The sequence below is a fragment of the Cavia porcellus genome, unplaced genomic scaffold (assembly GCF_034190915.1).
Source record: "Cavia porcellus strain 051 isolate PalLab524CR breed Dunkin Hartley unplaced genomic scaffold, mCavPor4.1 scaffold_24, whole genome shotgun sequence".
NCBI lineage: Eukaryota > Metazoa > Chordata > Mammalia > Rodentia > Caviidae > Cavia > Cavia porcellus.
In genome coordinates, this window is record NW_026947507.1 from 47,536,832 (window position 1) to 47,563,899 (window position 27,068).

At 54.1% G+C, this 27,068-nt stretch overlaps 1 protein-coding gene across 3 annotated transcripts in view; it reads right to left on the reverse strand.

Moving 5' to 3' along the window:
• Nucleotides 1-213: 213 nt before the first annotated feature.
• Myom2 (myomesin 2) overlaps nt 214-27,068 on the reverse strand; it is a 55,587-nt gene continuing 28,732 nt past the window's right edge. For all 3 annotated transcript variants that reach the window (XM_003479710.3, XM_063234989.1, XM_063234990.1), the window contains 22 exons: nt 26,531-26,705; nt 24,502-24,623; nt 23,019-23,206; nt 22,476-22,602; nt 21,143-21,321; nt 20,529-20,643; nt 19,334-19,490; nt 19,144-19,250; nt 16,592-16,636; nt 16,012-16,148; nt 13,196-13,340; nt 13,022-13,081; nt 11,669-11,736; nt 9,099-9,212; nt 8,847-8,934; nt 8,412-8,450; nt 7,123-7,228; nt 3,553-3,716; nt 3,283-3,319; nt 2,313-2,335; nt 1,857-1,912; nt 214-891 (listed from right to left, as the gene is read on the reverse strand). In XM_003479710.3, the coding sequence (XP_003479758.1) occupies nt 574-891; nt 1,857-1,912; nt 2,313-2,335; nt 3,283-3,319; nt 3,553-3,716; nt 7,123-7,228; nt 8,412-8,450; nt 8,847-8,934; nt 9,099-9,212; nt 11,669-11,736; nt 13,022-13,081; nt 13,196-13,340; nt 16,012-16,148; nt 16,592-16,636; nt 19,144-19,250; nt 19,334-19,490; nt 20,529-20,643; nt 21,143-21,321; nt 22,476-22,602; nt 23,019-23,206; nt 24,502-24,623; nt 26,531-26,705 (2,570 nt within the window). In that variant the 3' untranslated portion in view covers nt 214-573. The remainder of the gene's footprint in view (nt 892-1,856; nt 1,913-2,312; nt 2,336-3,282; nt 3,320-3,552; nt 3,717-7,122; nt 7,229-8,411; nt 8,451-8,846; nt 8,935-9,098; nt 9,213-11,668; nt 11,737-13,021; nt 13,082-13,195; nt 13,341-16,011; nt 16,149-16,591; nt 16,637-19,143; nt 19,251-19,333; nt 19,491-20,528; nt 20,644-21,142; nt 21,322-22,475; nt 22,603-23,018; nt 23,207-24,501; nt 24,624-26,530; nt 26,706-27,068) is intronic.

Below are 27,068 nucleotides of genomic sequence, written 5' to 3' on the forward strand. Positions count from 1 at the left end.
CTCCTTGGGGTTTGTGCTGTCATGGGGCCCCTGCCCCACCCCAGGTCAGTAGCCCTGTCATCCAGCCCACAGACAGGCACTCTGCAAGGCTCGTGGCACCAGGCTGGCTCTGGGCTAGGGCACCTCTTTCTGCCCCGCTGTGAAGGTCATAGCCCAAGGCCAGGGAGAGGAGGTGGGCCTGGATAGCACTTGGGACAGGAAAACCACAGCATGGAGTCTTTCGAAGCTTTATTTGTCTAAAGCAAGAGAAAACAGAGTAACCAGCTAACACCGGCCTCCCCGACCTCTTGGGCTTCAGAGCCACTGGGTCCCAAGGGCCAAAGCCACCACAGGACAACATGGCCAGCATCGCTTCCTGCAGAGCCGTGTTCCCAGCTGACTCCCTTCACCCCCTGTCCACACAAGCTGCTTCTCCCTGAGGGGGTCAGCAGTTCCTCGGACAGATGCAAACTAACAGTCACCACGTGCAAAACCCAGAAGCCTAAGGTGGCCACTGCCTGCCCACAGGTGGAGCCCTGGGTCCTGGTGCCCACACGCAGCATGCAGCTCCCAGGCCCCAGGCCGCTGTGGCCCCTACTCGGCTGAGGCTGAGGTGGAGGCCGGAATGAGCTTGGGCTTGGCCTGCTGAGGCGGCACTATGTCAGGGATCTTCTCCCCGTGTTTGTACACGCTGACGGTGACATCGATCTTCTCCCCGCCATACTTGTTCCGCACGTGGATGCTGTACTTGCCGGAGTCCTCCGAGGTCACCTTTGTGATGGTCAGGCTAACATACTTGGCCTGCTCCACCTTCACGGAGAAGTGCTCGCTCAGCTCGATGTCCTTGTCATTCTTGAACCACACCACCTCGGGGTCCGGGTTCCCAAACACTGTGCAGGTCAGGTTCAAGGTCTTCGTCGGGGGAAGACAGGGAGGGAAGGAGACAAGGAAAGCTTACCACACTGACGGACACCAGCCATCACTGAGGCATTCAGCAAACCCTCCTAGCCTAGCTGCAGGCACGAAGGGCGGTGGGCAGAGGGGCAGGGTCTTGGGGCACTCAGGAGACTGAGCAGGGGGATCAGGTCAGCTCATTCTGGTTTCTGCCCTGGTAGCTCGCTGGGTTCCAAGAGGGTGCATGTAGCCTGCACACAAATCTCCCCTGGACTTAGTTTTCCCAGCCCAGTGAACCCAGAGAACATTTTGCCTCAAGCTGGTCCACTGGACATGGGCAGTGGACGCCTGACCTTTGGCTAAAACCCCTGGCTGCCAACTCTCCGTTCCATCTTTTGTGACATGCAGATCAGTACCATCACGGGCACTGCCACGGGAAGGGCTGTGCCCCTGATAAGCCCACCCCCCCAGTCTGTGTCCCATGACACTGAGCCGCTGGAGCAGACCTGCCCTCAGCTATTGATGAAGTGAGACCCCCCACCCAGCATTCCTTCATAGCACTGAGGTTTTTCCTTTCATTTTGTAAAGGCTGTGATTGTTCAGCTTCAAAGCCACTGGCCGACACCCTCACAAATAGACTGGGGAGGCACCACTTCCTTGTTCCAGGCCCAGATCCAGGTGGCCTGGGACCCTGTACCCCCCAAGGGGCTGAGACACCACACTGGGTGCCTGAGTCATACTGAGATCCCTAAGGATTCCAGATGCCCAGGCCGAGAGCAGGCTGGGCAGCACTGCACACTGCCCCCAGATACTCGGAACTCTATCCTGTGGTCTTGCAGAATTATCAAAGGTAGCCCAGGGCAAGCAGGACACGGGGAATCCCCCTCTGGCTAAGCGACCCAGAAGTAGTGTTCAGGCCATGTGCCTAGTCCCAGCCATCACTGCCCCCTCCCAGCTCCACATGCCCTGCCCACACTGCTCACCTTGCCCTCCATGATGGTCACCACGTCAGGTAAGCCACCAATCACTTTGCCACGATCTGGAGTGGGAAAGAGGGTGAGAAGCACAAGAGCATCACGCCCGTGGGCAGAGCAGCCCTTGGCACCCAGAGCAGCAGAAACAAGACTGGGAGGGACCCTGAGAAGAGAGTACCCTTGGGGAGGGAGAAAGCAGGCCAACAACCACAACACAGGCAGGAACAGTGGTGCCAGGGCAGGGCAGGGCTTCCCAGGACGGAGGGGACTGCATTTCTTCAGGGCTCTGGGGCAGGGAAGGATGGGCAGGCACAGCTATGAGGACAGGAAAGGCTAGGGCCCGGCCAGCATGGAGGACGTGAGTCTGCAGGTCAGGGTCTGACACCCAAATCAACGCCCCTCCCCGTAGCACAGGGTCCTTCACCCCCAGGACTGCACCCATCCCTCACCCCAGTGCACACTTACTCTTCTCTGCAAATGCAGCAGCCCTGGAAGGCACAGGGAGGAGAAGAGAGAGAAGGAAGCTCTGAGATGCTGCTGCCCAAGGAGGCCACACCACTACAGGGGTGCCACAGCGAGCGAGGAGGAGCTGGCCCACCCAGGGCTCCCAATGGCACCCCAGTGGGGCAGCCCCAGGACCGCCCAGGACACCGGAACCCACAGACACACAGTCGTTCATGCAAAATGGCTTGGTGCTCACAAACACTCCACGCACACCCACCTACCCCTGGATTTCTTAGGACAGCCAGTGCAACCACTGATGCTACCTAAAGCCTCATTAACTGTGCTATCTAGGAAGCAAAGACAAGAAAAGCTCCGTGTTCAGACCTGGGCCACTGCTTTCAAAGTTTTTATCACACTCTGGAAAGTGGGGAAAGGCAGTCTGCACATATGAGTGCCAGTGGTGTCCCCTCCCGATATAGCCCACCTCCGGTGGGGAGCACTGACCCAAGGTCGGCGGGCAGACACAGAGGTGGGAAACGTTCAATTGTTTTCACCAAATTCGCCAGGCAGCCCTGGAGACCTTGGGAGTTGTTCTGTTTTGCACTGTCAGATTTGATTTATCGCACCATCCACCCTCCATAAAGAACACCAGGGAATACCCAAGGCCTGTTCCAAAGCGCAGACACACAGTAAGCAGCCCCAAGTCATTCTTTCAAAAGCCGCTGTATGGTCTGGTCCCAGAAACCTATTGTTGGGTCCTCTGAGGTGCCCTGGCTCATGGCCCCTCTAGACAGCCACTTTGGGAGCACACTCCTTTCCAGGGCAGCAGAAAGTTGGCCTCAGTACTGAATCACTATAATCGCTGCAGCACCCCAGGAATGGCACATGTGAGGGGTGGTCTGGCCTTCACAGATGTTCCCCCACATCACCCAGATGACTCCATGCCACCAGGCCCCAACACAGGGGTAACAGCCAAACACACAGCACTTACTTGAGGCGCTGGAATTCTTCGAATGCCTCATCAAAAGCTGGAAGGAAATATTTCCTGTGTGAGTGACAGCTTGGATGTGCTGGGCGTTGCCCGTTCCCTCAGCCGATCCCCAGGGAAATCGACAAGGACCCAAAGAAACACACCAGTTTTCCAGTTTCCTCTGAGAGAACATCATAAAACCAGAAGGGGCATCTGCTGCTTCTCCACCCACCGACAGCTAAATGGGTCTGGAAACTCCCGAACAGAAGACGGGACACATCCTTCCCTTACCTTGTCCTGACAGGTCCAGGGAGCGATGATGGTTGTCTTTGCCGTCAAAAATCTCAAAGGTGTACTTGCCCTTGTCCTTCTCCGTGGGCTCACAGATCTGCAGCCAGGCCATTTCCTCGCTGCCCCCGACCCGCATGTGCTCGCTGGAGGAGATCTTGGCTTCTCTTTTAAAAGAAACAGGAGTACATTCAGTTCACAGCCTCCTCACAGGCACAGATTCCCCTGCAGGTGCTGTGTGTTTGGTGGGAGCCCTGGAGCTCACCGAGGCCCTGCCCCATTCTTCTGTTATAGATCCACTAAGCACATCAGAAACTTAGACCTGAAACCTCCTCCAGCTAAGTGATACTCTAACAATACATTGTTACTTAGGATACATTGGACAGGACATAACAGACTTCAAAATATTCTGTAAGGTATTTAGTGAAAATGTGGCTTCTGTTAAAAAATGGAAAAAAGAACAATGACACAATCCAGCAACTTCAGTCTGGCATATGCTCCAGAAAGTCAAAATCAAGGACTGGAAGAGACACTGGTGCTTTGTGTGCATGGCTGCATAGACACGAGAGTCAGGTGTGCAGCCGGAACCCATGGAAAGGTGCACAGGGAGAAGTCCAGGCCTAGCAGGAAGGAACCCCTGACCCCAGGACATCCGGACAGATTCCCAGGACATCCGGACAGATTCCCAGGACAGCACAGGATGTCAGGACAGATTCCCAGGACAGCACACTCCGTGAAATAAACGAGACAACTATCTTCATGGGGGTGGGTGAGGCCGCCAGAGCCGACAAGTTCAGAGACAGAAAGCAAAGTGAGGGTGCCAGGGTTCAGAGACAGAGATGGGAAGTTACCGAGCTGCTTTTATTTTTGTAGGACTGGGACTCAGCCCAGAGCCTTGAGCATGCTAGGAAAATGCTCTTCCACTGAGCTACACCCTCAGCTCTGTTTCTTCACTTGTTTCTTGAGACAAGGTCCCCCTAATTTGTTGGGAGCTCACAGTCAGCCTCCCGTTCCTCCTCACAGACCCCGTGCTGCATGGGAAGCCATTAGAGACGGGGGCCGAGACAGACAGGGAAACTCGAGTTCCTTCGAGGGTGCAGCTGGAAAGAGCAGAAGCCTTAAACTGCAACAGGACAGTTTCTGCCTGCTCAGCTATGGTGACACACGACAGCCCTGAGGCCTCCAGTGGGTGCACTGGGAAGCAGTAGCCATTTCAGCTCATGACAGGAACATGCATCCAGTGGAGACACTGCCCTGTTCCTGGTCATCTGCAGCCTTTGTACATCCATCCAAGAACTTGGTTCTCAGAGAATTTGGTCCTTTGGGAAACCAGCAGCAGGAGACACACAAGTGGCCGGAAGCCTCTGGAATGGGTCCTGGCCCCAGCCTCTCCTTCACAGTGTCTGATGATGTCCAAACTGGGCAGCTAGATAAGCGACCATACAGCCATGCAGCGCCTCCTGCTGGACATACGTGGAAAGTCATTGTCACACCAAGGACTGGCGGTCTGTAGTGAATCTGAGGCCACTGCAGGGCTTGCAGAGTCCTCAGAGGGGTTGGGGGAGGGGGCTTGGATGCTTGTTAACTAAGACAAGGGAAACAGTGAGGCTGCAGGGAGAAAGGGACAGATGCCACGTCCCCCCTGGGCACATCCCCCTCGTTTCCTGAAGTCGCTTCGGGCCAAGAACAGGCAGTGGGGCCCAGTCAATGCCTGGCAAACAGCAGCACCGGCCCTGGGAGTCAGGGGTCCAGGAGGTTGGGGTGGAGCGCCCAGGCAGACCTGTGCCAAAGCAGCACCCACAGCCTGAGGTGGAAGCATGTTGTATTTTATGCCTACGAAGACCAAGAAATTGCTTGCCTGGCCGGGTTCTTCGGAACCGCAAGGGGTCAGCACAGCAGCAGTCGTGGGCCAGCAAGTCTGCCTGATGGGTTAATTTCTCCTCCAAGCAAGAGAGCAGAACCCGTGTTCTGGAAGACCCAGCTGCGCTCCTCTTGTCTCCCTCAGGTGGAGCAGAGGCTCAGCCTGTCTGGAAGCGGCATTGCCCGCCCCTCTTGATCTGTGTCACCCAGCAGGTCCCCCAAAGAACCATGCTCCTTGCTTATGTCTGCATCTTGAATAGTTCACTTTGCACTCCATGGACCCCAAGTCACTGGACGTGGAGCACTGCAGGGTCCACAGCTTGGAGCCTGGCCACCACCTCCAGCTGCCTGAGCCCACGGCAAACCTACCTGGAAAGACTACACCCAGGCCAGACTCCTGGCAGCCTCTACACCCAGCCACACAGAGGACTCAGGAAGATGGCCAGGGCTGCTCTGTGATGGACACATGTGCACAAGTTAATTAATGTGCAGCTTGATGCTGTTCTAGAGTCACAAGCAACTAAGAGCTTTGGAACAGTCTGAGGTCAAAAGATGACATTCTGGTCACAGAAGTGCTAAGGAAATGTTCATTCTGAGAAAAGAAAGCACAGAAATGCCAAACCTGAAAATCTGCAGGGACAGCTCCCCTTCCTCTGTATCTAGTGTCCTTTCCCCTGACCCAGCCCCACGCTCAGCCAGGCCCGTTGCCTGGCCTCTGTCTGTCTGTCTGTGTGTCTGTGTATAAGCTCCCCAGAAAGTCCACTGCTTCCCAGGAGAGCAGGGATTGGTTCGACGAGGTGGCATCCAGCTCCTGCTCTTTTGTGTGACTGTGAGCATGACGATTGGCCTCTTGCTTGAAGCCTATTTCCAGGCGCCTAGCATAGGCATTAGTGTGGGGCCCCAAGGCATTTCCAAAGGCTGTTCAGAAAGCCGTGTCACAGAGTCTGACACACAAGGCCTGTGCGCTAGCATGGGCACAGCACACACCCACACCCCTGTGCGTGCACACAGGTGAGCACAGTGCATGTGACCTCCACACTGCAGTCCCAGCACACAGCTGAGGCAGGGCAGCCTCTCTCTGGCACAGCTACATCAACAGAAGAACAGGGGCCATGGGACACGTGTTAAAAGCTCACACACATGAGACACACACACATACAGACACACACACACAGACACACACGCACACACACTCAATATTCCACACTTCTAAGCAGAAGTCACAGCATACATGTGGAACACAAGGGGTCAGCAGCAAACCAGCCCAGAGCATGCTTTCTGTTAGCACTGCATTTTAACAAATGTTTTTAAATAAATCCTCAAACTGAGTGTATCTCTTTCAAAATCCAAAAGTGGCATGGACACGGAGGTCCCTTGCTAAGGGGCTGAACCCTGGGTATGCTTACCATTGACACACTGGACACCTGACTGGGATAAAGACAGGGACAGAGGGACAAAGGGCAGGGGCCAGCCACATGGCCCACGGCAGGCTGTGTGCTGGGGTCAGACTCTGACTCAGGCGCCACTCAGTTTAGCTGTCCAGGTACTGGGGTGCAGTGCAGGTGGCTGGGCCCTGGACTGTGACTCCTGGACACCTCCACACAGTCATGGTCACCTGTCCTGCTTGGGCAGAGGCTGCCACAGTCCCTCAGACCACAAGGAACAGACAGGGCCAAGACAGCTGGCCGCAGCCATGGAGGATCTTGTACTTACTTGTGGTACCAGTTGACTTTCATCTCCTCTGTGAAGTACTTCATGAAACACTGGAGCCGGATTCCCTCTGGCGTGCAGAGGATCTTCAGGGGAGAGGCAGAGATACCTGCGGAGGACCAGGAGAAGGCTCAGAGAAGCAGAGCATGTGCCTGAGAGGTACATCCACTGCACCTGCTCCCCACACAAGGCGAGCTGGTTCATACACAGGGTGGGCACGTCCACCGACACCCATGTCCCACTCTAGCACAGTGGAGTCTGTCCACCATACCTGTCCCTGGCACCCATTGCCCCATTTATTCATGCTGCTCCACAGCGGCTTGAAAAGCCCTCTGCCAAGTATGTCAGAGACAGAAGTTCTCAAGAGAATCAGTCTGTGTCCATTCACAGCCTGGCTTAAGAGGAAGACTCCAAATGGTGCAAATAACAATGTAGCATCACAAATCCCAGCTAAGAACCTGAATATCAGAGTTGTAGGCATGAGTTCACAGCCACTCTTCCTAGGGCTCTGTGCACTTTCCCATGTGCCTGCACCCCTATGAAGTAGGGGGGAGCACCCTAATGCCACCCAGAGTGAAGCCGAATTAAACTAAGTCTTTTTGACTAATCAAAAGCAGAAAAGGGCCACTGACTGGGCCACTTTGAGAAGGCAGTGAAGAATGAACAGAAAGGACTCTCACAGAAAAGCCATGAGAGATGAGGCGACGTGTCTGCACCCAGCAGGGTCCTACCGTGCCAGGTTGGGCCCCCACAGTTCATGGGGGGGCCTTGCATCTTAGTTACCACACAGATGGCATGGGTTAGGCATTGCTAGACAGCCTGAAGGAATATGGTGTGTAACCATTCCCACAAAGCACTACACAAGTGTAAGCTATTATTACCAAGGTAATAGTCAAGTAAGATGACTGGAGAGACAGAAGGTCTTCACAAAGCTAAAGGTTGTGCAGTGTATACCACATAAAGCCAGAGCTTTAAAGACTCATTACTGCTACTTAACCTTTGGAATAAAGGTTCTGCTGATAATTTTGATTAAAGCCATTGTCCAAATTAACCAAAGGCAAATCAGACAGTGGCCAGGTGGGGGGTTAGGGCCAGATCCACATGGACCCTGTCCAGTCAGAGCTCTGAGTCCCACAGGCCCCACCCGGATGCAGGTGACATCACACCCTCCATCCAGAGCAGGCTCAAATACAGCCATGGCTCATCAGGGTCCTCCTGAGAGGAGCGGTTGCCACAGCAGCAGTGGAGGTCAACACTCGACAGACCCAGGAAGCAAGAGGCAATGCACTCACCACAGACGTGACTCATCGCCAGGATCATGTCCTCGTACACTGGAAGGAGAAGGGAAATGCGCCTTAGGGTGCTTAGCTGTACCTGAGAGCAGCATCTCCCAAGTCTGACTGAACCATGCAGGAAACTACGATGTTCTTTGGAAATGGTCACATTACCACAAAAGACTGCATATGAAGCAAGTGTTTCTCGCTACTCACGTTTTCAACAAGGGGCAAGAACACTGTGCCAGCATAAACCCAAGCACACACTGAGTCATATCACCAGTGCTTCCCACACGTTCACCCCACCAGTGAGGGGAGAAAGCCTGGCTGCTCGACAGGGACTGAGAGGACATTTCACCTGACACACACAGCTCTGGGTACAGGACAGACAGCTACGGCCCCTTGGGACACTGCCCATCGCAGGGCAAAGAGGGCAAGAATTTTTCGCTCTACCTTTGCCAGCTATCTCAAGGATAGATATGTCTTGACCTCTGTCGTCTTTCAAGGTTGCCTTGTATTCGCCATGGTCCTTCCTGGACAACTGCAAATAAAGCACATCACACGTTTACATGAAATCAATACCGCGCTGCAAACAGCAGTGAGCACCGATAATATATGTTCCTTGCAAACCGAGGAATTGGGGCTGCAGTCTGGAAGCATCACAAATGACTCCCACCCGCTGTGGCTTGGCAAGGCGCCAGGTACCTTAGGTATGAACAGCTCACAGACCCCCTTCTCCAGGTCAGGTGGCGTCTCTGTTTCATATAGGACATCATCCTTGAGCCATTTGAAAACGGTTTCTTTCTTGGTGTTTGCAACCTGCAGGACAGAAATCGCAAATGTAGTGTGTGGAGCCCTTGGCTCAACAGTCTTTCAGATTTTAAATCACAGGCCTAAAACTGAAAAGGGGATCAGTTTTTACTACAGATGCCTCAGACAGAGGCTGTACAAAAGCTATCACTCCTGATAGCAGCAAATGCATCCTTAAACTACAACTTCTAAAATAATGAGGCTGCTAGGGTCCTGCATGGTAGACACACCAGTCTCGCCTTTCTGACCCATGAACTTAGGTGGCATAAAAGTCTCCTGGTTGGCATGAAATGCCACCAAAGGGACAAGACACAGCCAACCTGCTTTCTACCTATAAATAGCACAGCCTGCTCTGAGAGGTTGACGAGGCTGTCCCAGGGCTGCTGCTTGGTGGCTGGCATCCCAGGGCTTCCACACACACAGGAGGAAGAGGCCGAGAGGGTCCTGGGCCTTCCCTGCCAGCCCTTGCAGTCCATTCTCAGGCAGGGTTCGGCCTGGATGCAGAGCTCTGAACCACAGGAGCCACTGGCCCATGTGCTGACCTGTGTGCCTGCGGGAAGAGAAAACAGCCCAGGGCTGGGTCCTATATGGTCCCACTGGACTCCTGAGCTGGACAGTCCCACCTTCCCATCCCACACAGGCTCCAGAGTGAGGTCAGCGACTGGGATCAGATGGCGGGATTGGTTCTGAGAATGTGGCATCATCACCTCGCTGAGGGCACAGCACTGCCCCACAGGCCACATCCAGGGCCCCACGGGCCACAGCCTCCACCCTCCAGGCACCCACATACCCTGGGAAGAGCTCAGATAAGACAGATTTCCTAGTCTTTATGACTGCGGTTCTCTTAAACACTTCTTTTTCAATCAGTGGTTTCTTCAAGGATGTAAGTCTGCACTCATGTGCCTCCCTCCCCTATTTTGTCCGTGGATGTACTTAGGATGCCTCTCCACTTAGAACCACCAGATAACAAACCACACAAAGAAACGATCCACAGAACGTGGATCACAAGGTGACATTGTAGAAACACAAGGGTGACATTGTAGACACTGTAAACTACTCAGATCTCAAGTAATTTTCACTGGGCTTATGCAAATGTCTGTTTAAAGATTTTTAAATCTCTTCAGCCAGGGCACTTAAGGGATTTAGATACTGACAGAGTCACACACTGCTGAGACACCATGGGAGCCCACAAGGGGGCCGCGCACACCTCTGCCCATGGGCCACACTTATCCCTGTGTCCTGTGCCACAGTCAAAGGGTGGAACAGCGAAGCGGAGGGGCCTGCCATGCTGGGCTCCGAGCCGACACCCAGTGGGCAGGCCTCTGCACTGCCTGCGTCTTGACCCTAAAAGGCTGTCTTGTCCATCTGAGAAGGTTGCTGCCTCCAGCACCAACAGGCCAGGCAGGCAGCCCAGGCGCCACCCAGGCCTGCTCCACTCACACATTCTGTGGGATGTGCATTTGTTGAGCAAGCAAGTCTAAGTTCAATACTGAACTTCCATAGACCTTTCTGCCCAGAGTCTTCCTATTAAACACTGATGCGTGAACCTCACTGCTGAAAACGGGCCTAAGTATTCACAGCTAACGTGGGGGCACATGAAAGAGCGAAGCTCTGGAGCTAGCGCTCACTAAAGAGACCCGAGAACAAGAAGCCCTGATTGGCAACCAACATGAACCCGGGGAGGAGGACAGTGAGGAAGGCTGGCTCCTCCACATGGGCTTCAGGGGAGCCTGCCCTCCCTGGGCATGTCCAGTACTGCCCGGGCCTCTGCTCTCTCTTCAAGCCACTCCGTGAGCCCCACAACGCCAGCTCCTCCTCTGGTCTGGCCTCACCTGTTCCACTAGCCTGACACTTGTTCACCCCTGATTTTTCCTGTGGACTGTAATTTTCACCTGTCTCGACCATCCTGCCACCCCGTGCGACATACTCAGCTGCAACAGCCCATTTACCTGTCCTCCAGCCACCTACGCTGTCTGTGGCTGTGACACAAGAACCGGGCATTCCTGACTTTCTGTGCCCTGGATTGTTGTCAAAGTTGGTGACAGTCGTGCCCAATACACTAAATGGTTTTTAAATACAATGTAGTAGTAATCGAAGCCTGTTTTATTACTGAAGTATGGGAATAGCATTTAAAAAGCACTTTAGTCCTACAGCACACCTCTGGCCTCCTGACACAGTCCCCTGAGCAGCCTGGTGGGAGGATTCCCACCGCCACGCTGGCTCACAGCCAGCTGCCAGTGTTTGAGTTGCCACCTCTCCCAGGCATAAACTGAATCTCCTGTTGTAGGTCTCCACCCTGTGGCCTCCTCAGGACGAGATAGGCACAAAGGTCACAGGACGAGAAATCTCTGGAGCCAAAAGACACTCTGCCCACCATGCACAAGCTGTACCCATGCACGCAGCTCTGTGGCGGAACCTGATCAGGCCCCCAGTGGGGACAAGGACAGGGTCTAGGCACCCCTCACCTTACACACAAGACGGACTTCGCACTCTTCTGTGACATCCCAGTGCAAATACTCCGCAAAGTGGGGGCCTGGGGGGACATGGGGAAGACTTTAAAAGGAGCAAGAGAAGTCACATCAACAAGCAAACATCCACGACGGAGACCTGCCCAGGCTCACTCGTGTGTGCAAACAGTTACACACGTGTCCATGCATGCATTGTGGGCTGCAGAGGAGAGCTGTGGGATCGTGGATCCCAGGAGCTCGAGCACCCCTGGTTGCCACGGTCAGCACCAGCACCCACGGGGCCCCGATTTTCCTGGTGACAACATCAGCCTCACCTGGTGTGGAATATCTACTGCTCTTTAGAAAGGAGAACAATGAAACGGCTGCGTTTCCTTTCTCAGTCATGTGGACATTTATTAGCACACTACATAAAACCTTCACAGTAAGAAAAAGTGGGGGTGCTGGCCACACCTGCAATCCCACCACTTTCGGAGGCTGAAGCAAGAAGATCTCAATTTCAAGCCAAGCCTGAAAAATTCAGTGACTTAGCAAGACCTTGTCTCAAATTAAAAATTTTAGGAAGAACTGGAGATGTAGCTCAGTATAAAGGTCAATGTAAAGGCCCCAGAGAGAAAGAGAAAGAGAAAGAGAGAAAATTAATAGTAATAAGATGAAGAAAAAACAGTTTGACCTAGTGATTTTCTGAAGGCTTATTTTATTTGTGTATCATTTGAACTTCAGATGTATCTATGTATTTTTTAAATATCAAAAAATTATTTTAAATAACGATAGAAGCAAGTGCTATATTAATAAGCCATAATCTCACGCAACACAAAAAAAGCACAAAGCTGATGGAGGTGAGGTTACTGCTATCTTTTATATAAACACATTCTGGAAAGCAGGCTCAGATGGCACCCAGGATCCAAATGGTGCCTCTTTACAGCCCAAAGGTGAGGTGTGACCAGAGCAAGATGTCTGGGCTCCAGGAAGGGCACAGCCAGCATCAGGAGATACTACTGGTTAATGAGGTGGGCACAGACCGTGCATGACAGGGAGTTATGACAGGTGCCAAGCATGGGAGCGCCCAGAAGAGAGGGACGAAGCAGCCTCCCCCAGGTGCAAAAGAGACGCGCCAGCCAGCAGTCGCCATGGAGCCTGGACTGGACGAGGGCGATAGCAGGAATTTGAACATTAAGCATTAGGAGCTTCCTAAGTTAAAAGTAAGAACAAAACACACAAGGGGCAAAGAATGGAGATTCCTTGCCAGATTCCCCCAGTAGGTTACTTTAGATGGCCTCAGACCTGCAGAGCCTGTGTTGGGCAAATCCTCCAATTTAAGGCTGGTAGCAGGGCAGCAGGCTGACCACTCACCTTGCTTCCTGAGGAACTCTTTCCTCTGAAACTCAGCCTCCTCCAGGATAGCCTTGAAAGCTAAATTGAATATGCAGAATAGGGAGATGTGAAATGTGCTTGCTTCTCTCCACTCGATGGAGTTTTGTTAGAGGCATCTTTAGTGGGTACATGAACATGTCCAGCAGAACATACCGTCTCCAATGAGAATCAGAGAAGACTGGTTTTTGGCTTTGCCATCGTGAATCTGCACTGTGTAGCTTCCTTCATTTTCAATAGTGAATCGATCCATGACCATCTCAATCAGGCCTGTGGACTTGTCACATTTAATTCTGTGTGTCTGGGAGCAAGGACAGAGGATTACACAGTGGCCCACCTCCCAGCTTTCCCTCTCCATGTTTAACAGCTGTGTCGACTGTGACCACTGAGGAATCCCAATAAGAGAACACAAAATGAATCTCCATCAACTAAACCTCTGAGTGAACCAGGGCTTAAAGGGGGGCCAGTCCCTTCCCATGACAAAGCCCAGACTCCGAGGGGGAATCTCCTGGTACCACCATGGACACCTCCCAGCGAACCCTGCTCCTTACCCAAGAATGAACACCCAACCTGCAATAACCCAAGAAAACCAGCATGGAACAGTGATGAAACCCCACACAGAGAGCACAGTGAAGCGTTCCCCAACCCCGAAGACTCCCAGCCACACTCAGGCCCATAGCCACAGTGTGGTGCAGAGGCCTCGGTACAAGAGAGGCAGGTGCTTCCTGAGGCAGGGCTGGGACTCCCAGCACCATACAGGACAGACCAGCGTGTGTCAGAAGACAGGGGGATATTGTGAGGCTGTGCCATCCCCCTACACGTGTTCCTGATGACAGCCCAACAGCCTTTCCCTGAACACCACCTCCCTGCGGAAGCCTTCAGTAACACCCTAGAGCTGAGACACCGTTGCCGGGCCACAGCCCCATCTCCCACACAGGAGCACCCCCAAGTGTTCCCCAAGGCCTGTCTATCCTGCCAGCCTCTGGCCACCCAGGGGAAGTGGAACGGCGACTGACTCCTCTGCAACTTCACATAGTGCTGAGCATGTCTCTGGCCAGCAGAAAACAGTGAATAAATGTCACGTCGTCAAGGAGAAAGGCAGCCCTGAGGCGCCCGCTCCCTCTGCCTTCAGCAGCATTGCCCAGGCTGTGGCTTCTGTCCAGGGACCTCCTTGTTTTTCCCTTCTTCTCTTCCCACTCTCCTTTCCAAGGACGAATTCCGCTCTGGCCTCACTCATGACCCGCACATCAAGAAGCAGCTCCAGCTCCTGGCTGGACACTGAGAATGCACAGGCAAGCGGGGCATGGTCTCCAGCCTCAGGGAGGCAATAGGACAGGGGCACACATGGTTGAGAAGTCACCCACATGGCAGGAAAGGACAAACTGCTGGGGGACCAGCATGTGAGGGTGATGGGGCCGGGGGAGGGGCCAGACCTGGGAAGAATCTTGGCCCAGTGGAGGCCAAGGCTTCTCAGACCAGGAGTCAGCTGTAGGATGCTGCCATGGCCTCGCCCCTTTCTTATGCCTGCCCTCCAGCACCCACGGGGCCACCCCCATCTCTGAGCACGTCCCAGAACACAGCCCCATCTGAGGAGCTCAGGAGTGGCCACCTTCTGCCCCTGGGCTTCCCGTGGCGCACCTTCCCCCACATGCTACTGCCTCTCGGCCAGTGGTGGGCAGACAGATAATGGGAGGCTCGAGGCTCCACGGACAGGCTCTTCCCACCCTCAGACCTCACCCCAGCCTCCCAATTTAAAGTTCCCTGTGCTCTGCTGCTGAAAGACAAGAACTAGTCCAGCCACTTTCCAGGAACCAGCCAGGCGGCAGAGCCCACATTGTTAGAGCGAGCTCCTATTGCAGTAGAATTGGTGACCCCAGATGTTCTGGAGGCAAATTGCAGCACCTCACAATCCACTTCCTCTCGAGGCGTGATCCTGCACAGGGAAAATTTCTCCGATGACCTTGAGCCAAGCCTCTCCCTCATCAGGTTTGTGAAGTCCACTTTTAAGCCAATTTTTTCCTGTCTCTAAATCCTAAAATATGTCACCATCCTCATGGTATTGATGACCTGGAAAATCATTTGGTCACTGTCCACATAGGGTTTCTGTCTGACGATGGCACCTGAGCCATCAGCCATCGTGCTGCCCAAGGCTGAGGCTGCAGGGACCCACCCAGGCCTCCAGTGGACGTTTACACAGTGGGGGAGGAAGGAGCCCCTCGGGGCTCAGTAACCGGCCAAATGTCCACAGCACTGCGCTTGGCAGAGGGGGACTGCAGAGACCCCCACCCACCTCCTGAACATCACAGAACCCCACAGTTTATCCTTCATCTGTCATGATATACTTAGAGGAGGTTAATCTAAACATAGTGGATGCCTTTTCCAATATCTGACAGCCAGAAAGGAAGTGTCATAAAAACTGTAAGATTCATTCCACAGAATCAAGAGTAGAACGAGCACTTGTGCTGATATTGTAGCATAATGTGGTTTTCGGCAGCTCCTGGAACTTTCTCTCTGGACACTACATTCGCCCCACCAAGGGAGCAGCCTGCAGGGTCCTGAACATGTGGGGTTATCCTCACCTGTTTCTCCCTTGGGAAGTGGTCGGGGCTGGGGCCCCTGGGTGGCACCCTTCACCACAGAGCAAAGACTGTGATTCTCCATATCCTTTACAGACAATAAAGAAACTGACTCATTAAGGACATTCCCCGTAGAACCTGAGCCTTTTCCTAGACTCAAGCTCCCAATCTTTGAAACATGGTTTGTTAAGTTTTAATGCCCACAGGTTCACATTTCAAAGACTGTTCATATCTTCTCTAATGCAAAGCCAATGTCAGGAGAATCTACTGATTCCGTTCATCTGATCAAAGTTCTGCACCTCGAACTCGGTATCTCAGAAAGTGACAGGAAGGAACCCAGAGCACTGGATTGACACAACAGACCTCAACCCAAGGACCCAGGTTCAGCCAGCTCACCTCGCTGTCAGAGACTTCCCTGTCGTTAATGACGAAGCGGAAGTCGGCGTCTGGTGATAAGTGCTCAGCCTGCAGCCAGAAGCGAACCTGGCCCTTTTCAAGGATCTCGTAAGCTAATTCTGACTTCAGAGGAATTGCTGCGCAAAGAAAGACATCACAGGCCAGCTATGCACACACCCTTGGGGAGGGAGCTGCATATCGGGGTCCTAATTATCAAAGGGTTTGACAGTGAAACTCTGGAGTCTCACATTGGATTAAAGAGGCCAAAAATGAAAAGGAGGGTCTTCATTAACACTGTTGTGGTGGTTAAAGCCCCTCACCCCCAGGTGCTGGGTCCAGGCGGGATCTACAGCACAGGCAGAGACTGCTTTCCTGACATGGTGTGATTTAGCAACCGAGGTCGGGCTGGTGCAGCAGGCACACCAGTCCCCAGGAGCCCCACGAGCCACCCAGAATCCTCCTCGCACACCTGCAAGCCAGAGTCTAAAAGGGCCTCCTTCCCAAGGCCGTGCCCCGGAGAGCTCCCCACGCCCCAGCTGCCCTGGGTTTGCATCCGTGCCCCAGCACGAGGGCCACTTACTGGGGTTCTTGATCTCGTTGCTCAACGCCATCAAACGCTCAAGTTCTGAAATCAAGAAAAGCATGTTTTCACTGGTGCTGAGCTGTGCATTCAGAAGGCTGAGGAGGGCAGCAAGGCTAAACAAGAGCAGGGCCTCCGCACCAGCCTGCCCGCTGGGGCTGCAGTACCAACAGGACACTGCGTCCCCTTTAAATCCCCTTCTTTAATTTATTAAAGAAAAACACGCATCCTTCTCTCCACCCTGAACCTTGCTATGGCACATCAGTGTGAAGAAAGGCCAAGCAGTGGGGTCGCTCTGGGAAACACTGTGTGCCAAACCCGCAAGCTCTTCCTCCAGGCTTCCCTCCCTCCTCCCTCCTCCTTCCCCCTTCCTCCTCCCTTTTCCCTCTTCCCCCTTCCTCCTCCCTCCTTCCTCCCTCCTCCCTCTCTCCTTTCTCTCCCCTCCTCCCTCCTCCTTCTTCCCTCCTCCTTTCCTTCCTTCTTCCTCCCTCCTCCCTCTCTCCTTTCTCTTCCCTCCTCCCTCTTCCCTCCTCCTTTCCTTCCTTCTTCCTCCCTCCTTCCTCTCTTCTTCCTTCCTAAAGCAGAATTTAGAATGAAGCCATCAGGGTACATCTGGGCACATTCCTCTGACTCAGACTTCCCATGCTGAGAACAGACACAGTTTGGGTATGGATCTGACTGTGAAACCCACTTTGGTGGGCAGGACTTGGGTGGGAACAACCATGAATCCAAGGAGCTAAATCCCAGCTCAGATACGTCAAACTCTATGTGTAATGTAAAACGTGGTAGCAGTCATATCCTGTGTTGGGATCTAAAATGTCCTCTGCAAAGGGCTCAGTGTTCAGAGCTGGAGCTTGGGGTGGTGACTGGGTCATGAGTGCTCGGCTCCACAGTGGATTAATCCACCCAAGAGATCACAGTCTGACAGTGTTAGTGGGAGGTGGCGAGCACATGGAGGCAGGGCCTAGTTTTGGGGTGGGTCTGGGGGTGTGGCCACAGGACTGACTCTGGCCCTGCCCTGTCTCTCTGCCTCTTTTGCTCTCTCTGCTTCCTGGCCACATGAGGTGAGCAGGCTCCTCTGCCAGGCCCCTTCCCCTTGTGGCTCAGCCTCACTTCCGGTCAGAACACCGCAGCCAATTAACCATGAACTGAAATCTGAGAACCATGAGCCAAGATCAACTTCCCTCCTTCAAGTTGGTGTTTCAGGTATTCTGTCACAGCAGTGAAAAGCTAGTTTATGCTCTGCAACTATTTAAAGTTGAAGTGAAAACTACCGTGTGTGAACTTAAAAACACAGAAAAATGCACGGCTTTCAGAATTCTGGAAGGGTGACTTTGTGCATGGAGCATTGTGTGAAGTCCCCTGCACCAAGGCCAGCAAGGGCAGACTGAGAAGCCCCTCTCCCCACATGGAAGCCACACAGTGGGCCCTGGTAAGGAGAACTACCCAGCCCCGTGTGCTGGTCACACCATGTACAGGCTGATGAGCTTGCTGTGTCACCAATGTGGGGCAGACCTGAGACCTGGGCGGCCGTCAGTGCCCCTGCTGCTGCCCCTTCGGTGCTCACCTGTCCTCATAGGCCCAAGGCTGCGGGCTGGACGTGCACTTAAGTTTCTGTGTGGAGAGGTGTCCTGGCTTGACACCATGGTCACAGGAGGGAGTTCCTCGGCCTGGTGCCCATGGCCATGGACAGTAGGAAGAGGCCCTCACCAGACTCATGGACTCCCAGCCTCCAGTAAACCTCTGTGCACCATGAGGGGCCATCCACCCTCTGTCATCGGAGCACAAATGGCTGAGGTATCGATGCTGGGCTGTGCCCTGTGCCAGTCTCCTTGACCACCACCCCAAGCAGGCCAGCCAGCACCCACTGGTAATCCAAGGACTTGCTGATGCCCTGGGGACCCTGGAGACTCAGAGCTCAGTGTCCTTAGAGGTGATCTGAGGGTGGCTGATGCTGTACTCCAGGACAGAGGGTGAAGCTGAGCTGCAGGGAGCAGGGCAGCGCAGGGAACTGCTGGACGAGAGTGCTGGAGAATGCAGCAGCCATACCTGTGCCACTTCACTGTGGCCCATGTACTCGTGGACTCAGCTCTGTGATGCTGCCCAAGACACATCCTTCTCCTGGATAGACACTCTAGGGAGAGCAGGGATCGGGCCACAGCCCTAAAATGTATTTCACATGCAGTAGCAAAAGCTGTCTGATTGCTCAGTTTCTCCTTCTTGGGAGGATGGGAGGAGCCTTCCACTGTGGGTCCTGCCTGAGCTCTGAGGACTCGTGTACAAAGATACTGTTTCCCAGGTGCCCTCCATTGAGCAGTTCATCCGGAAGTACCAGAACTTGGCTGTAACAGTGAGCTGGATCCTCACCGGGGGCCTGGCTGGGGGTGTGTGTCAGAGAGCACTCACTCTGGATTTGTGTAATCTGTGAAGGCATCTGGGCTCCAGTAAGCAGGCCCCATTCCCAGCCTCCCACAAACACACACCCTGCTCTCTGCGGACTCAGTCCTGGAACACAACAAACTACCGAGCAAGCTGGTACCGTGGAGATTTACCTTCTTCATCCAAAACAAAGCTGGAGGACACGCCCTCCGTGTCACTCACGGACACAGAGTAAGTCCCCACATCCACTTTGTCTGGTGTCTTAAAGTACAGCCGTGAGCTGAAAAGAAAGAGGAGGAACACACTCGTCACCTCCACCGAGGAGCTGCCACGTCCTGCAGTGCCCTGTGCACGGCGACTCACCGGTCACCCTCGGTGTGGACCCGGAACCTGTCCTCGTCCGCAATCTCCTCGTAGGATTTGCACCACGTGAACTGGGAGGCGTCGGTCATCTCCTGGCAGTCGAAGCTCAGGTAGATGTTTCCCTCATCGTCCACACCTGCGCTGATTTCCTTTGTGCCTGCCCGAGCAACAAGGCGAGGAAGCATTAGGAACACTGTGTTCTCTGGATCCTTCTCTTGGCCAGGAAGTGGCACAGGTGGAGAGCTCGTTTTACACCAGATCATCAGTTCCATCACGTCCTCCTACGACACCGGGATCCACAGAAGAGAGCCTGGAGCCCGGAGACGTGGAGTGGCAGGTTGGGTGCCCCACCACCACTGCTGCATGAGCTGCCCCATTTCCACGCCTGCATCCCAGACCCTAGAGCACCCCGGGTTGCATCGCAGCCCCACCATGCCAGTCTCTCGGAGGTCCAGCCCCTTGCCACATGCACAGGGCTGGGCCTCACCACAGCCTCCCCTTCCCCAAAGGGACTGATATGTCCCTGCAGAGCACAGCATTTACTGTTTATTTGCTGTGATCAGACAAGAAGGATCCCAGCCTAACTGCGCCAGTCAGAAGTCACCTCTTGGAAATTAGGGGTCAGTGGGGACACAGCTCGGCCTTTGCTAGGAGGTAGAACTGAGAGCTCTCGAGTTACCAGAAGAGGCAGGCAGGAGGAGCCTGCAGGGACAAATAAAGCAAATGTGCACAGGGAGGGCCACGCGCAGAGCAGCAGTAGGGTACGGCCTGCGAGCTGTGGCCTGCTGCCATCCGGGCACCGCAGTTCTGTGTGCTCAGCTCCCCTCCAGTGGAGCCACCCTTCTCAGTGTCACCCACTGGGATTTTGAATTCATTGTAATCAAGAAAAATCACCGACAGTTTTATAATTTCCAGATCCGCAATCAGCAGAAGTATGAGTTACCACCCTCCTGAAGAACCAGCCCTGCCCACCCCACAAGGACCAGACAACTGTGTGTCCTGGCCTGGAGCTCAGGACCACGCAGCTGAGCTTGGTCAGCCCCAAGTCTGCACAGACCCAGGAGCCCGTGTACCTCTCCACACAGCGCTCTCACACACACACCCCACACATGTGGCACGGCCTCTGTACATCGTGCACACCTAAGTCCCAGCTTCCCACAGTCTTTGCCTCCTGAGGGCAGTGGGCACAGCTCACCTGGCCTGGCCTCCACAAGCACTGGCTCCGACATGTCTGAAGGCTTCCCTGGTCCACTGGCGTTCACTGCTCGCACTCTGAACACATAAGTCTGACCTTTCTGCAGATCACAGACCTAGGGACAGGACACACGGGTGTGTGTCCTCATGGCAGCAGAGCTCCACAGCCAGTGCTGTCCCCTCAGCCCACTCACTGGCCCGTGCCTGGCACATTGTGCCAGGGTGCGGCATCCTGGTCTAACCACATCCCACTTCCATGACCTCTGGTTAGGCACTGGGCACCTTTGCCAGGGCACCTGTGTCCGCAGGGCCTATGGGGCCCAGGATCATTGTCACAGCTAAGGGTGACAGGGCCTTGCACAGTAAAGTAGCAATGCTCGCAGGAAGGTTAGCACGAGTCATAATGTGAGTGTGTACACATGGTCTTGTGTAGGTGTGTGCACCTGCAGGCTCTCAACCCACAGGCAGGAGCAGCACTGGAAAGACAGGCATGGCTCAGGACCCCTGTCTCTCCAGGATGCTCTGTGACACTGGGACAGTGTCCCCAGGGGCTGTGATGAGGCGCAGGTCACAAACACTTCCTCACAAAAGGGCAAAGAACAAATAAGGAATAACCTTCAAGTAGCGGTTTGGACTTGTGGCCTCGTTTACAGTCTTCCATTCTCCAGAATCCACCTCCTTAAAATCCACGAAATACCCAGACACAGGGCTGCTGCCGGAATACACGGGTGCCTTCCACAGCAGGACCAGCGACGTGTCCCGGACCTCGCAGAATGTCAGGTCGTAGGCGGGCCCTGGGGGGGCACCAAGAGCCGGGCACCTGGGCACAGCCTGGACCCCAGCCCAGGCCCCACACTCTCCTCACACCACATGGCACCGGATGGAGAGTCCCTTGAGGGGGAACCAGCCCGATGCAGGGGACAGGACGGCCCAGCCTGCATGGGCCTCCTTTGGCACACAGATAACTCTGGGTGCCAGCAGGGGCACCAGAGAAGAGAAGTCATGGGCTGGAACCCACACCCCAAGATATCCATGCATCTGACAGTGTCTGCTGATGACCAGGTCCCCAAGAGCAACTGGTGGCAGGAGAGAAGCAGGATCCCTGCACCTCCCTCAGGTCACACCTTGCACCCCTGCTGCTCAGCTTCCCTGTCCTGCACACTAACAGGTTCTCCCCAGGGCTGTGCCAGGAGCAAAGGGACTGCATCAGAACTTCGAGGAAAGGAAGAGGGCAGGAAGGAAGACAGGAAGAGAGCAGAGGGAAGGAAGGGGAGAGAAGGGGAGTGCGGGGGGGCGGGGAGAAAAAGCAACAATATCTGCACAACAGTCTAACTGCTTTTCTTCGTTTCAAATTTTAGGTTTTTCTTTTTGAAAATATAAGTGTGGTAGGGATGCATTTGGTTCCTGACAGACTGAGCACAAAGAAACTGATGCCCAGCCTCGAGAATCTGTGAAAAGAGTTTAAACAGAGTCCTGAATAAACTCGGGTCTGCTAGGGTTCTGCCTCTGAGCTGGAGACCCCAGGGTTACGAGTGGCTGGACAGACACATCCCAAGCAGAGGCTGATGACACTGGGTGGCCTGGACATGGTCGAGTGCCTGCTCCTTTTCTGGGCCCCAACTCAGCCCTGTGCTCTCTGCTCCTTGGAAAAGTGGCTGGGACACACGCTGTCATGCAGAGGGGCAGCTGGACATCATCCACACGGGCAGTGCTGTGGGCTGCCAGCCCTTCCACGCTCTCTGCCTCACACTCACACTCACCCCATCCACCTGCTGCTGCTGTGTCCCCAGCAGACTGCACTGGCCTCAACAGCTCCTACACCCCAAGTATCTGCCTGATTTGAATGGATGTCTGCAGACTGTAAGAGAGAGCAGGGCCCACACCCCAGAGCCCCACTGCCTGCCCTGTGCAGCCCCTCCTCCCCATGTCCAGGACAGGAGCATCTCACCAGGCTCTGGCGCTGTCCAGGCCTCGCACTTGAAGAGTTCACTGGGGTCTGAGGGCTGCCCAATTCCCGCCAGATTGGTGGCAGTGATCTTGAACTCATACAGGGAGCCTTCGGTCAAGCCTTCCACCTGCATAGATCGGTCTCCTTAATACAGGAAAGCAGTGATGCCCGCAGAAAGCATGCAGGGCAGTCTGGGAGGTGCCACACATGGAAGGGCCTCACAGGCAATCGGACTGAATCCCCTAAGCACCCTCTTTCCGCAGCCTGGCGGGTTCCAGCCAGGATTTCCACACTTCCCCACTCCACTGTACATGGATGTTCTGGCAGACAAGATCATGCTCTAGGTAGGCAGGGAAACTGAGGCTTGCAGACGACACCCAGAGGCGCACAGAAGAGCAGGGCTGGGAGGAGCTGGGCCCCAGTCAGGGGCCCCACAGGAGCTTGAGCCCAGCCCTGGCTGCCTGACTTTGGGCACACTGCCCTGTCCCCTGTGCCAACCTCATGGAACTCAGAACATGGAGTGGAGATGTGAGCCAGACCCACCGTCAGGATCCTGTCTTGCAGTGGCGAGGCATTGACCTCGTGCCAGTTCCTGTGCTGCGCCTCGCGCTTGTCCACATAGTAGCCCAGGATGGGCGCCCCACCACTGAACTTCGGCACCTTCCAGCCCAGGGTCATGGAGTGGCCGTCGCAGTTCAGAAGTGTGATTCCATATGGATAGGAAGGGACAGCTGCAAGGACACACACAGCACGAGGGTCACCTGGGCCCACCCAGCATCCCTCACCTGGCCAGCAGGGAGCAGAGGAGAGTCCCTGGAGATGGCCCTGGGCACACCTTCCCTGTGCCTTCTGCACTGCCCTTGACCTTGGCTGCCTGTCCACACCCACTGCCCTTCTCGGGGTGCCCAACAGTCCCGAGGCAGGTGGGCTTGGGCCATGTAAACCTGGGGACAAAGCAGACCCCCAGCCCCTCAGGGAGAGAAAGGCAAGGACCTTTGTCACCTGTCTGCACCGCCAGAAGGGAAGAGCAGGACTCCAGGATACTGGCATTTCCTGCACAGTTAACGTGGGACTGTGTGCCTGCTTCCCTGCTCAGGCACTGAGTTTGGACGGAGAGCACCTTTCTTAGCCAGCAGAGAAGGTGAGTACCCCACTCTCCCTGTCTGAGGAGCCTGGACTGACATCCCCTGCTATGGGAAGGGTAAGCGGGAAGCGAGGGATTCTCACTACAGATGAAAGTCAAGCCTTCAGCTTTCACTTGGCGGGAATGACAGGAGGGGCAAGCAGGGAAGCTTGGAAGCCACTCTTGGGGCGCAGAGAGGGCATCGGGATCTGGACCTCAACAGAGTGCACAGCTGACCCACTGAGCACTACCAGACCTCACCCTCCAGGATCCCAGACATCAGTGTGGGAGGGAGGTCTCAGCTCTGAACACGTCTGCAGATGAAGAGAGCTGAATGTCTCTTGTGGAAATGCACAGATAGCGCCGGGTTGAGAGCGTGTAGGATGTGACATTTGTGCAGGAGAGGGGCCTGATGGTGCCTGGTGCATGCGTGTTTGTTGAGAATTTCGAAACTCTAGTCAGCTCTCATAGGGACTGTGTCCAGACCTCGGCTCCAAATCTGCCTTTGTTGAATTAAAATAATAAGCATTTTAAACCTCCCTACTCACAAAGGAAGTGGCATAAGCATAGGAAATCTCTGAAGAGACGACGGTTCCCTGATCTCTGACTGGCTGCAAGGCATCCATTAATGTTGCACTTTGGAAGGAGGAAGTTGGCTCTGGAGCACAGATGTTCATGTGAGCGGGGCATTCAGAAACAAATCTGCACTTGGTTAGTGAGCTATCAGTTCCCTAGAAACAGGCATTCCTAAGAGGAGAGCCCGTGGGCCAGAGGTTTCAGCAGAATCACATGTGCTCTGTTCAGCAACCTCCACACGCTTTCCTCCGGCCATGTCCATGTTCACCCAGGAAGAAATCCCCCCGTCCCAGAGAAGTTGGGGCACAGCAGCCATGCGGTACATACTCAGGGCTGCTTGCACCTTGATGACATCAGACTCCTGTGAGTTCTCGCTGGTGCCCACGGGGTTGACAGCTTTGACCCGGAAGATGTACTGCTCGCCGGTGGTCAAGCCGTGTACCACAAACCTGAGGAAACACAACCGGCATCAGGGCAGGACATGCACGGTGAGTTTTCCCTGCAGAGGAGAAAGCATTCTGAGGGCTCCACTAGTGCTTGGACTGAAACCAACTTTGTTTCTCAGTGCCGTGAGTATACCTCACACACATCCTTCTCTTTCAACATCAGGTCACAAATTCATCAGTCAGGGACACAATCAATGCCCAGTGACACCCACATTAAATGTCAGAGAACTTATTCTGAGGATCCAGGGTCACAGCTGGAGCAAATGTCTATGAAGTGGCATCCACTTCCTTACCTCCAGGAACTACCACACCTACTGCAGAATGAGAGCAAATTATACCTTGGAGAGCAGAGCACAAGACCCGGAAGTAAGGTAGAGGAGGCCGGAGCACAGGCTTTGACACCCAACTGCACCTTCAGTCTCATGTCTTTGCCCCTAAACTTTGGTCTCCCCTCCTGCAGAACAGGGATAATGAGACCAGCCTCATGGCACAGCTCTGACTGTTAAGTGAGAAACGGAGTGGTGGGATGACTCAGCCCTCTGCCTTGTAAAGGGTGAGGGCTCAATGAAGCTTAGTGGTCATTGTTTGTCCTATGCTCTCAAACAAAGGTTTTTGACTCACTTGCAAAATCCCTGCACAGGAATAGTGTTAGCATTGACTTCTGATGCCAATGCTCCCCCTGCCTTTGCCAGCTGTGGACTAAGAGATGACTGTGCTGATTCTCTTTTATCAGCCCCTTCCTTTCTCACCTGTTGTAATGGTTGATACATTGTTTCAACTTGAGAAGCTTAGACACTTAACTAACTCAGAAGCTCCACATCCTAGGGTATAGAAGACATGCCCTAGGGAGGCTGTTTACACTCCAGGATGTTACACTGTGTCAACTTGAGAAGTTTAGGAGTTTAACTAAGTGACCCAGCAGGGGGCCAGGGTCCTCCTGAGCCTATGCAACACACCAAGGTGGAGGTGGTGTGAGCACTACATCCACCCTTGGGGTGATAGCATGCATACTGTAGAGGGGAGGAAATGAACTTTGTCCCCTCAACCCCCACACCTCGCTCTTTTGCTCTTGTTTTTACTATCTTCTGCTGCCTTCAACTGTTGCCCCTCTACCATGCCACCCTACCTCAGAGCCAGCTGATTATGGACTGAAATATCCACACACTATTAGCTAAATAACCTTTCCTTCCTTAATTTTAGGCATCGGATATTTTGTCTCAGCAATGAGAGAAAAGTAACCATGCTTTCTTAGGAGGTTGAGAACAGGCAGAACCTGGAGCTCTGTATTCCTGGCCCATGCAGGAAGGGTCAAGTCCAAACACAGAGACACCCAACTCCCTGCAGATTTCCTGTGCTAGTGATCTGGCCCTGTGTGGCTGGGGACAAAGCACTGGCCCCAGAGTAAGATCAAAGCAGCATGGAGCTGTAATGCCTGTGTACAAAGCACCATCCAGAGCCCTACAGACTGCGTGATTGTTGTACACTAACCAACATGCTTTACATGTTTAAGACCACGGTAACATCAGCTGTATTTGTGGGTCAAATTAGCACACTGAACCCCATAAATTTGAATAATTAAAATAATAATTTTTAAAACAAAAAAGTTCAAAAGATTAATTTGGATAAATATAACTACCTTTGCTTCATTCTTGCATTTTTTACCCTCCTATTCACAGAAGTCCTCCGTACTAATCACACAGGAGCATGCAGGCTGTGGAATTCTCCTGACATCAGTAGACAAATTGCCACAGCAGAGTCCCACAGACTAGGGGTCAACTGAGCAAACCGACTGTCCACGGGCAACCAAGGCAGGCTCCACCACCATCTGCCCAGCTCAGGATCCCCATGGAGCCCTGTGCTCAGCCTCTGCCCCACCCAGCCCACAGACCCCAGGCAGCAGGGGCGGGCACCTGTTGTATCCGATGGGCTTGTGGTTGCACGGCTCCCACTGGTTGGTGCCTGCCACACAGCAGTCCACGTAGTAGCCCAGCAGGTCCTCCTCGTGCTTCGGTCGGTCCCACTGCACAACTACGGAAGTCTTGGTGTTCCGGGAGGCCAGCACACGGCCGGGCGAAGAAGGGACCACTGCAGGGGTGGGGAATAAGTCAGGCAGTGTTGTGAGGCCCAGGTGAAACTCAGAGGAGATAGCAGGGCACACGTGCTGGGCCATAAGGGAACAGCGCAGCCAGCTCCTTGTACAGGTGGTGGCCAGCATGCAGGGTTTGACCTGGCTGGGAGACAGCATGGAGAGCCTGCAGCTCTAGCTAGGATTTCTCAGAGCTTCCATTGGTGGGACCTGAAACCTGTGGCCAGCTAGCCTCATCCAGTTCACCCCAACATCTGCTTCCTCATTAGGTGGAAGCACAGAGAAGAGAGCCACTGGCCACCCCAAAACTCTCACCTGAAGGCCTCAGGGCCTCCAGAGTCCCTCCACTTGAGGATTTCTGT